The sequence below is a fragment of the Manis javanica genome, chromosome 15, assembly GCF_040802235.1.
Source record: "Manis javanica isolate MJ-LG chromosome 15, MJ_LKY, whole genome shotgun sequence".
In the NCBI taxonomy this organism is placed as follows: domain Eukaryota; kingdom Metazoa; phylum Chordata; class Mammalia; order Pholidota; family Manidae; genus Manis; species Manis javanica.
The window spans coordinates 79,125,804-79,140,911 of record NC_133170.1 but is presented as its reverse complement, the minus strand read 5'-3'; the positions used below and the strand labels follow the sequence as shown (position 1 = coordinate 79,140,911).

The 15,108-nt window shown below is 50.2% G+C and overlaps 1 protein-coding gene across 8 annotated transcripts in view; it reads right to left on the bottom strand.

The window, feature by feature from the left end:
• The window catches only part of MYO18B (myosin XVIIIB), a 234,028-nt gene that overhangs the window by 146,938 nt on the left and 71,982 nt on the right, over nucleotides 1-15,108 (bottom strand). For all 8 annotated transcript variants that reach the window (XM_073223995.1, XM_073223991.1, XM_073223990.1 and 5 more), the window contains exons 17-20: nucleotides 13,735-13,894; nucleotides 11,117-11,300; nucleotides 10,073-10,295; nucleotides 6,832-6,941 (exon numbers count right to left, since the gene is read on the bottom strand). In XM_073223995.1, coding sequence (XP_073080096.1) covers nucleotides 6,832-6,941; nucleotides 10,073-10,295; nucleotides 11,117-11,300; nucleotides 13,735-13,894 — 677 coding nt within the window. The remainder of the gene's footprint in view (nucleotides 1-6,831; nucleotides 6,942-10,072; nucleotides 10,296-11,116; nucleotides 11,301-13,734; nucleotides 13,895-15,108) is intronic.

Below are 15,108 nucleotides of genomic sequence, written 5' to 3'. Positions count from 1 at the left end.
TTTCTCTTTTGTTTTTGAGTCTGAGTATTATTTTAAGTGTTTACACATAACTCATGTCATTTTCAAACCTTTGCAACAGACACTATTTTATGTCCATTTTACAGAAAAGGAAAATAAGGTCCAATGCAGTGAAATGACTTACCAAAGGTCACCTGCTAGGAAGTGATGGAGGGGGACATAACCCCCAGGAATCAGATTCTTGAGCTTGTTCTTTGCCCTCTGATCCTGGGGTCCAGTCTGCCTCCACATTCATTAGCTGTGTGACCCTGAGCAAGCCATGCTACCTCTCTGATCTGCAGTGCCCTGGTCTAGAATCTGGGGTAATCATGCCCATTCTACAAGGATGCAGTGGGAGTTTAATGATGTCATAAAAGTACCATGTAGGAGTGAGACTTCCGGAATTGTGGAGCAAAGAACTTGATAAATCCTCTCCCCCCAAAAGCAATGATAAGAATGGATGCAATTTTCAAAAACAGTAAGTTCCAATATTCTGGAAATTGAGCAAGGGAATACGACAAATTGAAAGGCAATTATTCAAGGAAAACTTGGCAGCAAACAAATGGAGAAGGTCAATGGCACAGCTTGCCAAAGACTGTTATCCTGATCACAGCTAACAATGGACATTAACTAGCCAGAGAGACAGAATGGGACAGTCAGAGTGGGCCTTGGTAAGCCCCCACATAAGGCTGTAACCTGGAGGTCTGCACACATGCTTAAAGCTGTAGGTGTGCACAGGGAGGCCAAGAGGGCCCCTGCTGTCTGCATGTCCTTACGTAAGCATAAAGCTATGTACACAGGAAGAAAACATGTAAAAGAGCCTGACGAAAAGTAAAATCTGTGGCACAATTGTAAATGTCTGAACACGGAACACGTTTTCCAGTACACATATAACTCGGTAAGAATTAGGCAGAAGCCTCACAGATTCACAGTATTTGATCACAACCTCTGCTGACCACTAAGCTATGCTGATGAAGGGACAATCCCTGAGAATCTAGGGTTTTTAATAAAAACAAGAATAAAAAACCAGAGCAGAGATATCAGCAATCAGACTCCATGAATCTATCTAGTCCAGATAAGTTACTAAATAATTGAGAAAAGATGAGAACCTAAAGGTGCTATTACATATTATCTAAAATGTCCAAGTTACAACAAAAAATTACAAGACATGCAACAAAACTGGGAAGTGTGATCTACGCCCAAGGAAACAAAAGAAAAAGCCGTCAGGAGAAACTTTCCCTGGGCTTAGACATCGGGCTGAACAAAGACTTCCAAGGAGCTATGACAATGTACAGAGGGTGCCTGCTATGATGCCCGGCCCGTGCTAAGTTTCAGTTAAGTGCTGATTAATAACTGGTGGAAGTCCTGAGGTTACAAGCTCCTCACTGGCACTGCGGGATGATGCCCCACCCTTCGCCTCTACCATTCTAGGCTCAAATTCTGAGTCTGTGAATGTGCCAAGAAGAAACCCAGCTCATGTTTCCACTTGCACAGCCCATTTGTGTCCTTGAATTGGGCAAAGCGATTTCTCACCAGTGTTCAACAAAGTGGCACCCAGAAAGCATATGGTCTGACATCTCATATTAAGCTGGACGTGCCAGACAGACAGTGAGAGACTCTGGGAATGGGGCAAAGCCCTGGCTGGGAAGTAATTCCCCGACTCTCTCCTCAGTGATCAGTGTGATACCAGAGGAATCCGTGTCTGTGGAACCAGGTGCTCCCCCAGGGAGCCACTGGCCTGCTGTCAGCACAGCATCCCCTCTGTGCAATTGACATCATGGCCCAATAGCCACCATGGCTCAAAGGCTGCCATCTGATGGGCACCTACTATGTGCCAGGCACTTCATTATGCCCTGTGACCTCTTACCCGTGGTCATACAGCTATCAAATATCAAGGGGCATGAATGAATGGAAAGAGTTTGCAGAAACCAGGGTTTGAACACAAGTCTGTCTGACTCTAAACCACGTGCTTTTAAACACTAACCTCTCAGACTGATCAAATCATTCTATAAGGGTGGGGACTATGTCTCCATTTCTTAACTCTGTATGCTCAGAATTGTAAAGAGAATGCCTGGCACAAAGCAGAAACTGTGTGAACATACACACACACACACACATACGCACACACACACACATAATTGGGTTGGTTAACACTGAATAGAAAACATGTAAGATTATTAAAACAGTAGACCCAAACTGGAGGAGGACAATAAGGTACACAAAAAAAGGATGATGCATAAATTCCAGAAGGCTAAGGCTGTGGGAACCTCTGAATAAATTGTTCAGCACACCGAGAGGGGACAGCTCTCCCTCCCAGCCATGGGCTCCTAGAGGCTTCTCCCCAGCACAAACAGGACTCAATCTCAGAGGAAACTGGGAGTGTCCACCAGAGTTTGAGACAGAACAGGAGTGGCTGCCTTTGAGAAGATGGATTGACATCCCGTAATTGTGATCAAGTCCCCAGGGAGAGAGATTTTGTTGGCTAAAATCAATCAAAACTGTAGACGCTGAGAGGGGCAGAGAGCAGGCCTCAGGATTTCCTTACATCGATCAGAGAGGCTTGGCAAGTCCTGCCCAAGCATCAGAGAGATTGAAGGGCCCAGAAGCTGGGACAGAGCCAAGGTGAGCTGAAAGCGCTCAAGCACGGACCTGTCTGGGCTTCCACGATTACTGTCTATCCGAGTGGGTTTCAGGGTAGGTTAAGGCACAATCTTAACCAGATGGGTGGACCTGGGAGGGGAATGGGACCCCAGATGGTGAGAAGAAGGGGAAGACAGGGTCATTCTGGAGGCCTGAGCATGTGCCTGGGTGTCTAGGAGAGAAAAATGCATCCTGAACAGTTGGATGTCAACGTGAGGCTGCTGCTGCTCAGAGAGGACCACGGAAGGGGGCAGCAGGCACTTGGCATCCTCTGTAATCCTGCTTAGGCCAGTTCAAGGAATAAAGCTCAGATCTTGTGACACCCCTGCTGATAACCTTTCGGCTGACCACTGCCCACCTGATAAAGCCTAGACTCTCAAGTTCTGCTGCCTGGCTCCTGCCAATGTCCTCAGGCCCTTTTCTTGACACTTGGCATCCTTTATGCTCCCACTGCCCTAAACTAGCATGCAACCTCATTCTGGATCTTTGTACGTGCTACCCTCAAGGTGGACTGCCCTGGACTCTCACCTGATTCCCCCATATTGTTCCACAAAGCCCAACTCAGTCATCACCTGCTCCAAGATGTCCTCCGTAAGTGCCCCACCTGCATCCCTACTGCAAATATCAAAAGTTTTAGGGGTGTTCCTGGGGCATCCCAAAGCCATCATCCTCTATATGGAAATTGTCTGTTTTTGTCTTTCCCCCACCCCAACCCTTGAGACTGTGTGTTCTGTCCATCCCTGTAACTCTGGCACCTCGCACAGGGCCTAGTGCAAAGCAGACACTTGGTTAAAGTCGGATTAAATCAACAATAAGTACTTTAACATCACGGGTGATGCGTTCTGTACAGAACCTCAATGAACACCCTGCCTGTCCTCAGAAGGCTTCCATTCAAAGGTCTTGTGTGAACATCAAAAGATGCTCAGCGTCACTGACCATCAGGAAATGCACATCAAAACTGCAAGGCGACACCACCTCACCCCCATTAGGACGATTGCTATCAAACACACAGGAAGTGCAAAGGTCAGCGAGGATGTGAAGAAATCGGAATCTTTGTGCACTGTTGGTGGGAACACAAGATGGTTCACCAGACAGTGGTTCCTCAAAAAAAAATTAAACATAAGATTACCACATGACCCAGTAATTCCACTTCTGGGTATTCACCCAAAAGAACTGAAAGCAGGGTCTCAAAGAGGTATTTGCACACCCGTGTTCACAGCAGAGTCACTCACAGGAGCCAAACGATAGAGGAAACCCCAGTGTCCACTGACGGATGGATAAGCACACACCAGAATATTCCTCAGCCTAAAAAGGAAGGAAATTCTGACCCACACTATGACATGGATGAACCTGAGGACATTGTACGAAGTGCAATAAGCCAGTCACAGAAAGGACAAATAGTGTAGGATTCCACTTACACAAGGGACTTAAAGTAGTCAGATTCAGAGGCAGAAAGTAGTAGAATGCTGGGTGCCGGGTCTGGTAGGACGGGGAAACGGGGAGTGAGTGTGTAACTGGGACAGGGTTTCCGTTTTATAGGATGATGGTGGTGATGGCTGCACAACGATATAAACATACTTAATGTCTGTGACCTGGGCACTTAAAAATGGTGAATTGGTAAGTTTTGTGTTATATGTATCTTACCACAACAAATAATAAGCCCTGTGTGGGGAAGCTGAGAGCCTGAGTTCAAATCCCAGTCCTTCCAGGACCTGGCTGGGAAGCGATGGTCTGTCGCAGTCACTTCTGTTGTCAAGTGGTGATAATCCCCAGAGTGAGAAGGCTGCATCTTTGGGGGGCTCTTTCAGGTCCAGGGTCTGTGACCTTTTCCCACTGTGCCTGCTATTTTGTGATGAGAGTTTGTGCATATGCGGCAAAAGGCATACGCTATTTTTATTTCAGGAACACAAAATATCCAGCAGGTACCCACCAAAAGAGAAAGAGCCTTGTGTAGGTACCCCATGTTAGGCAAGTGGGGAACCTCACCAAGGCCCGTTTTCCACCCTGACAGTGAATTCCCTCTGCTGCCGTCTAGTGTCTAATGACAATACTGACCTTTTCTAGCTGTCAAGCTTGTCTTATTAAATCCTGAGGTCTTAACTGCTTTGCACACAGAGGCTGACAGTTTGCCCACCCGAGCACGTGTTCATGTATAATGCATGGCATGTCACGTGGCCTGGCAAATGAATATTTATCAGCTTTTTCATAAGAGGCGGGATGGTGTTTCCTTTTGTTGCTACCAAAATTCTATGCAGAAGCAAATGAAATTTGTGAGCAAATAAAAATAGAATAAGAAGACGCAAAAATCCCCAACCAAGTCCATTCCACCAGTAATTTTCCATTTTCTGAGGCCTCCAGTGTGTGTATGGAGGTGGTTTCAGTTCGGCTACAACAGTGAACTGCTGAGTCGTCCAGAATAGAAAAGCTTCCATATGCTGCACTCATTGCCCCCACAGGAAACTCCCCCACACTCCACTTTGGTGCTGTTTTCAACTGCAGAGGAGCCCAAGATCCTTCCAATGGCTCCATTGCAGAGGCTCTGAACAGAGATCAAGTTTTGGGGGACCAAGGATGAGGAACCCCAAATGAAGGTTGGTACAGAGTGGTTGGTGGTACCAAGCCAGGCAGACTTCCACGGCTTCCCAAATGGGCTGCCACCAGGGAGCAGAAATCCCTGCACCATGCCAGCTAGATCTGCTGTCCCCTCCTCCTGGCGAGTCAGGAAAGCTGCACAGAAGATGTGGCCTGTGCCCTGGTCCCTACTGCAGAGAAGAGCCAACAAAGGACCTCAAAATCATGGCTCTGTTTACCCTTCTTGCATCGTGCCTCCCTGATGGAGGATTCCAGCATTGGCAATCTCAGGCACACCCGAACATAGCCCCCCGGAGGCGGAATTTCAACGTGGTTGCTATGCAGAGGCCGTACGGCTTGGCGGCCATCACTCTGGCCTGGACAGAGGAGGAGGATGCCTGTGCTGATGTTGATGCTGATGGTAGCGGTTCGTCTGTATAGAGTCCTTATTAGATAGCAGGCTCTGTGTCAGGCACATCAACTGTACTGTTATACGTTATCCTCCAAACACTCTCTTGAGATAGGCATTATGGTTGCTCCCACTTTAACCGATAAGGAAACTGAGGCAGAAAGATGAAGTAACTTGTTTCAGTTCACACTCCCCAGCTGGGAGTCAACAGTAGCTCTTTGGACTCTGGAGCCCATGCTGCCCTAACTACACTCCCTGGAACCAAGAAATGGATTTCAGGACAAAACCCATGGGTGCTCAGCTGTGTGGCCTCGGGGGGGAGTCAGTTCATGTCTCTGAGCCTCCATTACTCATCAGCAAAAAGGACATAATAGCTCTTGTTTTGCAAGGCTGTGGCGAGGATGCAACAGGGCTTTGCAAATTCTGAAGAGCTCTGTAATCACTGATCAGTTGGAGGCCATTTTCAATAGAAACATTTATTGATGGTTTGGCCCTAGGGGTAAAGATGAGGTTCCAGTCCTAGGAGTTTACAGCAGAGTTGCAGAAAGGAGATCCATAGGGTCAGAAATACAAGGTTAGGTATGTGTAGCCATTCATTCATTCATTCATTCATTCAACAGAAAATGTATTGTGTACTTGCTATGAGCCAGAAAACATGTAAGAGATCTGCATGATTTCAGATACAGGGATGTGTGTGATGAACAGTAAAAACTAAGCCAAGATCTGAATAGCAAGATGACATTGGCCATGCAAAGATTTTGGGAGGAAGAGTGCTCCAGGCAGAGGGCCCTTTGGGAAAGAGCTAGCGCAAAGGCCCTGAGGGCAGTGCCCACTGCGATTCTCTAAGGCAGGAGAGCAGAGAAACCCTCTTTTCATAGGCTGTCTATGAAGAGGAACTCCCGTTTGGACATGATGGCTTTCCAACTTGCTAGGGGCCCTTCAAGCTGAGACATGCTTTTCTCAGGGCTGTCATTCCTGTCCTGCGTGTCCTCATGCAGGGTTTCAGAAGGGCCACCCTGGGATGGGTATACCCCTCAGCGATACTGCAGGGGTGCAGGCTGGAGCAGGGTTCTGGGCCAAACCTCACGCCACCCTTATCTTTGCCCCCAAGGCCTGGCCCTCAGACCCCAGCTGGTCCAGATGCCCTCTGGGAACTCCCCTGTGGAACAGAATCGTCCAGGGCCTCTGCCCCTCCTGTGCCCAGCGCCACGTACCTTCCTCTCATCTACTCCCTCAGAGGCCAACGTGAGCTTCTTCATGAGCAGAGGGTCCAGCACCTGGAACCGCCGGCGGAACTGAGGGAGCCCCATGTGGTCAGCGTAGCCTGCCGGGTGGGAGCAGGAGAAGAACATGGAGTCCAAGTGAGAAGACCAGCCCAGGGCCCTGGCCATTCGGGCAGCCCTGCCTTGCTCCCAGCCGGGCTAGTGGCATGCTGTGTGGACTCACTTCTCAGGGGCCTTCGTTTCCCCATTTGCTAATGTAAGAGATGGGGTTCTATCAGCATTTCCCAAACATGTCCCCCAGAACATGAACCCTATAAAATGCTCTGCCGAAAGTTTGAGAAAGCTATGCTTTCATTTGCTTCTTGGGAGGTCACAGTGTGTATCAGCATCGGTGGCAAAGGCTCTGAGCGCCTCTGCAGGGGAGATGTCTAATTAGTTTTACTTAATCTGGAATTTTCCAAACCCATATGAACATGGAACAAAGTTGTTTTTGGTCTAATACTTTTTACCACCACACAGACTGCAGGTAGGAAATTCTGCGCCAGATATTATCTAAGGGCTTTTAAATCTAACACATAGGATAGACACAGCTGCTCTCTTCAGTGTGGAAAATAGGAAGAAGCATATGGAAAGCTACCTAGAGAAGGTGCCCTTAGAACAAGCCTTCAAAGCAGCTCTAAGAGTTTGCCAGACAATTTGGTGTGGAGGGGAAGTCTAGGCAGAGAGAGCTGCAGCAGGGAAATCTGAGGTTTGTTTCACAGTCATTTACTAGCATTTACTATGACAGCTTATGTGTGCAAGGCACATGGGTAACAACTTCCTTGCGTTACAGACGCCCTGGGCCGATGTTACTATACCCATTTTACAGATGTGGAAGTTCAAGTCACCCAGCCCCGAGTGACCCGGATAGCAACCTTCTCAGCTGGGAACAAACCCAGGCAGTCAGAATAACTAGTCCAGTGGAGGAGAGCCAATGATGAGGTCAAAGATGAGCAAGGAGACGATCCCAAAGGAACTCGACGTCAAATTCCAAGCCCTGAGGTTTGGACTCTGTCCTGGATGCAGGGGACATGGTAGAGCCTCAGCTGCCTCAAAAAGACCCCTCAGGCGGCTGGGTGGGAGAAGGTCTGGTGAGATCTCACTCTGCTTTTGAGACCACTTCATAATCAGTCAAATACATAAACCTTGAGGAAAAGGGATGGTGGGTGTGTACAGTGAATCCAGGAGGCCATCCTGGGGGAAGAGGAGGCTCTCAGGCCAGGTTCAAAGGATGTTGACTGCAGAGGCAGCAGGGCTGGATGGGTAAAAGCCTGCCTTTCAGGTCAGACTTACCCGGGTTCACATCCCATTTCTGCCCTTATTAACCCTCTGACCAGTGGCAAATGACCCCATTTCTTTGTGATTCAATTCTTCACTTGTCAGATGAGAACAAGATCTTTTTTTCACAGGGTCACTACAAGGTTTAAATCTGATGACAATAAGTGCTCAATAAATAGCATACATATGTGTGCATTATGTATGGGCATGAATTCAAAATCGTAAGTATTTGATATGTGTGTATGTATCTAGAATGCATCTAAGTATTTCTCCTACAGTGTGAGAGATACGGAGTGACTTAGGGCAGAAAAAAATGAAATGAACCAGGACTGGGAGGTAGAAATTAGAAAGTTCTACCATGACATCAATCCTTTACTTACTCGGAAAACTCATCCTGATAGAGTTGGGCCGTGCTGAGAATGCAGGGCCAGACCCCACAGCGAGGACATGAGGCCTGAGGAAGGGGACGTGCCACCTGCAGCATGCACGCAGCGGTTCTAATAGGCAGTGTAGGGCACCTGCAAAGGCCCAGCACTTCCTGCCAGCCAGCCAGGAAGAATCGATTGGCCACTAGCTGTGACCATTTCACTCTTCCCCTGTGGCATTCTCTGTCTCCCCTCTCCTGTGGCTGCACAGGCAGGAAAATCAATGAGGTGCTCAGGGCAGTGGGGCTCTCCTCTCTGCTTCCAGCTGCTCCCAGCGTCTCTGTCCAATACCTTGTACTGGGGGTTTCATCATTAACGCAGCGGGAGGAGGTGGGACAGAAACCACAAGCTGGAGTGTCCGTGTCAGTGACCACAGCCACGTTAAACAAATGGACGCTCACCTAGACTCCCCACCAGCCCTAGCTTCCCCTGCAGACAAATGGCTACACCAGAGCCATTTTTAACTGTCAGGAAGGGGACTCAGTGTAGCTGCTGCCTCCAGGGTCCAAGAGGCAGAAAAATCTCAGAAGGATTCAGATCAGACTGCAGGCATAAGAAGAGCTCGGGGAGGAAAGCTTGGATGGGCGCTCGCTTTCTCAAATGCAGGCCTAAAGACTTCATTCCTCTGATTCAAACCCCTTCTTCCACCCCATTATCTCCTCAGGCCTGGGGAGTGAGCCAACTTCCAAAGACGGCATTCCCAGCCTCCCCTGGGGGATCCGCCTGCCTCATCTTGTATGATTCCCTCCCTCAGTTTGAACCCCATTCCCTGAAAACCCAGGCTCCTCCACACCTCCCTGCCTTTGCATATGCTGATCTCTCTGCCTTGCATTCCCTCCCCTCCCACCTCCTGGAGTGGAGCTGCTTATTTTGTTTCAAGACCCAGGAAATATGTCACCTCCCCTAGGAAGAAGGTTTTGTCAGTCTCTCCAGTGAGAGCATGGAGCACCCTCCTCTAGGCACCCGGGTACCTCCTGCATCCCCATGTGATTCACATCATATCACATCGTATCACATACCACGTGTCATGTCATTTTATCATCTCCTCTTCCACACTGACCTCCCAAACCAGGCTGAGCATCATAAAGGCCAAAATATACTCATTGTGGGAATTCTATTCTCTGTTTCAATGTAGAGCTCCTTAGGGATTTGTTGTTGAATGGAAGATGAGAAACACAAAGCCCTAGCTTTCCATGAGTGCATCAGTAATTCCAGAAATGAGATGGACGTTGGACTCAATGACACCTAGGTCCAATCCAGGCTTTGCCATGTCCCAGCTGTGTGACCTTGGGCAAGTCCTTTCCCATCTTTGAGCTCCAGTTTCTTCATCTGTAAAATGGGGGTAATCATAGCTTCCCCTTCCCAGGGCTACTGGGGGGAATAAATGGGATGCTGCACGGAAAGCTCTTGGCATGTAATTGGTGGGAGCTGGTCGGTGGGCATGTCCCGGGAGTCAGAGACAAGGTGCTCACTCCCTGGCTGACTCTTACCTGTCCTGTGCAGACGCAGCGCCTCCAGGATGTAGGACCCTGCAAGTTGCACCCTCAGGGCTGGGATGTCCAGGGTCAGAGGCCCGCCTGCCCCAGGCTTGTCTCCACCAGGCTGTGGTGGAGTCAGAGACCCCTGCCCGCCCCTGCCCTCTACCACTGGGCTCGGCACCAGGCAGTGAATAAAGTGTAACTGAGATCGTCGGAGCATGCTGGTCAACGCATCCTAGGATGAAGAGGAGAGGCGGTTAGGGCCAGCTGTCCTACAGCAAGACACACAGGGGTCTGGAGATTCTCCAAATGTACGTTCAGCTTGGCCTGGGCACCTGCGAGGGCCTCTATATTCTATACCATGGACCTCCTGTCTGTAGGCTGGTTTGTACTCATGAGAAGTAAGGGCCTTATTGTAAGAGAAATACCCATGAGAGTAACAGCCCTTATTGTAAGACATGGGGGTAAACCGAGGCATAGAGAGGGCAACCGAGTGGCCCCCAAGTCACCCAGACCACTAGCAGAGGAGGTGGACCAGCACCTAGGGCCTAGCTGAGGGTTCCAGTCCCACCCCTGCCCCTTCCTTCTGGGTCCCATCTCACCACTGGCCAGTCCCATTTGTTATTGGATAAAGTACCTAGGTAGCATGTCTCCGTCCAGGGCTGGATCCTGCCGCCTCCCCCAGGGAGAGCCTCGTGGTAGTAACGCAGGTATTCGAGAGGGAGGAAGGCAGACGGGGCTGGCCTAACTGTGATACATGGCCCCTTGGTCACGAGGGCATTCACAGTTCCTGGGCACTTCCCAGGCAGCTCCCGGCAATACCAAGCAGCCAAGGCTTCGGCCTCAGCCAGATGGACCACTTCCCAGGCACGGGACCAGGGTCACGTGTTTTTGCTGTTCTGAGCCTCAGTTTCCTCCTCAGAGCACAGGGGCACGCCAGCTTCTCCAGGCTGGCTGACGAGGCTGGAGGTAATGCAGGTGGATACCCACCTGGAGGAGGGCACGGATATGTGGCAGGGGAGGCGACAACCCCGAAGGGACAGGGCACCCACTCACCATCTGCAGCTTGATCTGGGAGCACGGGGCTTTCCTCCTCACAGCAGCAAAACTGCTGGCAAACGTTCTCCTCACCGCGCGGCATCTCTGCAGGGCCTGCGAGGACGTGCCCTCCAGGCCCGCCACGGCCCGGCACACTGGGGGCACCTGGGCCCGGGGCTGGAACAGGCGCCTCAGCTCCTCTCTGGCAGGTGGGAGGCGAAGCAGAGGGCTTTAGGGGCTCACGGGGAATGAGTCCACCTTGCTTTACTCTGACGTGCTTCGCGAACCCCCTCCTTGAATCACATTCTAGCTGCTACCCCTTTATTCACAGTCTCTTCAGCCAGAGGAGTCTTTGCTTTGTGAAGAACGCCAGCAACATCCTCCCCACCTCTCCCTGCCTGACCTGACAGCAGGTCTCCTTCTCCTGTATGTTCTTGTCACCTACATACCTGCAGGAATTCTACCAAACCTGCACTTTCTTAGAGTGCAAAATCATCTCGGTGATTCCCTACAACATTGCAGTACATAGTAGGTGCTTACTGTATGTTTCACACAAGAATGAGTAATTCAGGCTGAACAGGCAGATTCTGGACCTTCAAGGTAACATCAGTGAAACGTCCAGCCTGATGCTAAGCGGCCAGCAGTGCCTTTGCCCAGCGCTCCTACAACGCACAGGTTCGGAGGTCAGTTGGCAAGGGCCAGGGCTCCTTACAGATATGCTTTGAAAAACCTGAGCTGGCCCACCTTACTGCTTGGGCAACAAAGGGCTGAGAAGGCTGGGCAGACCCTGCTGTGCCCTAGGATGGGGCTGAGACCCAGGGAAGACCTCATGCCCCCTGGGTCCCACCTGCCCATCCCCCACATTGGAAGCACCCAGTGGCCCTGCAAATCCAGGCCGCACTGGGCCCCAGCCCTGAAGATGCCTTCTCCCTCTCCCCCTGCACCAACGCCCACCATCCAAACTATTGAGGAAGGAGTCTCACCCAGATGAGTCAAAGGTATTGTTCATCTTTCTGCACAAAGATTACCAATGGCTTGGCTACACTCATGCTGAAAATTCAATCTGAGGCGGTGGCCCTGGAAGCAGGAGCCCTGAGAGGCGAGGGCAGGGCCCGGGGGCATGTGGACCCCGCCCGCCGGTACCAGAGGAGGAGTCTGTGTCCCCAGCCCTGACCCGGTATGTGGGCTGCCCGTCTGTAGGGTTGGGAGACCTGACCTCTGGTCTTCAGTTCATGGGGTGACCCTGGGAAGCTGTGTCCACTTTGGGTCTCAGCTCACTGTGTATGAGCAAAAGGGCTTCACCCAAACCACGGTTCTGAAACGAGTGCACCTGAGCACCTCTGGGGAGCCTGTGGACAAGGCAAGCATCCAGAGAGATTGGGGGGTGCCCGGGAACCAGAATGTTAAAGGAGCAGTCCTGGGGGCGCTAGCCCTCTTAAAAAAAGCACTGTTTGTTCTCAAAAATCACCAATGCTTGGCTCTTAAGCATACAAGACATCTTTATAGGATTTACCCCCAACCAGCCGTGCTCTCTCACCCCCATGGGCTGTGACCTTGCACATGCTGTTCCTTCTTCTCAGAATGTCTCTCAGCCACCAGGCCATGTGGTCAACAATGGTTCACCGCCACCTTTCCTAACCCTATAACCTCTCACCCAACTTGGGCCACCAGGTTTTAGAGGAGGGGAATTTACCTGGAAAGGGACACTCCACAGTCACCTGGGTGAGACGGGGCAGGGCTAGCACTTGGCCCGGGTCCCCTGGCTCTCTGTGTTGCTCATTACCCTGCCTTGTGCCCCATCCCCTGACTTGATCTCCTTTCAGGAGCCGCATGCCCTCCTGCATATTGAGTTTCCAATCAAATCTGACCATAATGTCCTGAGAGCTTCTGCAAGGATAACTTAGATCCAAGTCATATCCCAGCTCTGCTACTTTTTTGCTATATGATCGAAGGAGAGCTACTTCACCTCCTGAGGCCTCAGTTTTCTCATGTGTAAAATGGGGCTAAGAATACGGTGGTTGTTGTAAGGATTACTAAGATACTTATGAAGCATTTACGGTTATCTGATGCCAGGCATCTAGCAGGTGGTCCATAAATGTTGTTCCTTCCCCACACCTCCCTGGTGGTCTCAGCTTCTCTTCTCATCTCTAACCTCTGCGCCTGCAGGAGTCCAGCACTGAACGTGGGAGGATCACCGTGCATATTTGCACACACGCTCACACAGACACATTTCCCAACAGCTCTGAACTGAAAGCAGGGATTGCTGCCAGCCCTCTGCCAGCACTTCTGTGAGTATTCAGGGAATGCATGAGCTTTTCCTAATGCCACAAAACGTTATCACTTTGATTTTATGACCCCCTAGTTCTAGGATGTCCATAAAAGTTGTTCCAGACACACCATCTTTCAGATACTTAATGAAGGCAAAAAGCCAGAAGAAGTCACAGCTTTTTCGCTTTTGTTCTGTGTGCCCTGAAGGCCAACCTTTCTCCTCAGCCGGCCGCACGCTGGCCCCAGGGAGGAAGGGCACCAGAGCGATGGGACTCCCGGGCCAGCCCTCCCTTGGTGAGTCATGGCTGTGTGACCCCAGAGGCGGGGGAAATTGCCGCTGCCCTGTCCCCAGCCCTGGCCAGGCTCACCTTCTTGACTGCTGCAGGAGCTGGGGGGCATCCAGGGCCGAGAGGTTGGGCTTGGCCCTGTGGAGCCAGCCCGTGAGGTCGTAGCGCACAGGGTCCTGGCCCAGCTGGTGGGCAATCTCACACTGGAGGGGCTGTTCACAGGGACGAAAGGCAGAGGTCCCTGAAAGCAGACACAGTACATCAGAGTTGGGGCCTGGCGGGGACACGGTGGATGTCACCAAGAACACACTTTTCCAGTTAAACATGTTTCCAGAGAGCTGAGGCTACCAGCACCAGGCACCCACATTCTCCCACTTGGTGCATTTATGGATCCTGTCCCTCTTGCGTTCATAAATCCAGGATACCTGTTTCCCCCAATATCATTAGTTCTTACTATCTTTATAATTTTTGCCGTACTGAGGTACCACCTAGGCTGTTATATGTTTAATGTTTCCTTTAATTTGACACATTTTTACAAGTAAATCCATTTATAAAGGAGCATTATACTGCATGCAGGCTTGATGTGCAAGCTATATTTATTTTCTAATATGCATGGAAATAAATATGTAACCATTAAATATCTTGGAGATATTTATTCATGTGCCACCTAAAATCATCTTAAATAGCACCAACCAAATAAATGCACACATATTCCTGTGAGACGCTGGCACACTTGTTCGTAACGGACTGAGCAGGAGAAACAAATGGGCTTGGAGTGAGAGAAGACCTGGGTTCAAATCCTGGCTCTATCATTTATTACCATACGACAAGGGCCAAGCCACTTAAATCTCTGAGTCTCAGTCTCCACGGTAAAATATGGGTTAAATAATACATACAGGAATAAAGTCTGGAAGTGCTTGTGGAATGACTGAATGAATGAATTGCTGGTTATTAATCACATCACTCTAATTACATTGATGCTCTCAGATTGTAATGGCCCCAGACCAGTTACTATCAGGGGCGGTAGTGTTGTTCTGTTTCCTGTATCTATTCCGAATGACCTTTCTGTGCTTTCCCATCCTTCTGTTCTCAACGTACCAGCAGGTACCAGCACCTTGAGCCCTGCTCCCAAATTCTGATCTGCTACAGTGAGCTAGGAAACCAGGGACCCGCACTTCCTGGAACTCTGTACAGAATAAACAGTCTTGGAGTCTGCCGGCTTTTGATGAGTAAGGGCTGTGGGTTCTGCCATGTGTTTGGTTTCCTGGAGGTGCTTCGTGCCCACTTCCCAGATGGCCTCTGCATTCTGGATCACTGAGGTTGACTGGCAAGGAACCCTTCTGGCTAAGTGAAGAACTGCTGGGTCAGGAGCCTGCCATGAGCCCTTCAGAGCCATGCAGCTGTCTGCAAGCAAGTCGCCTTCCAGGGACAGCACGGTGACAAAAACACAGCTGG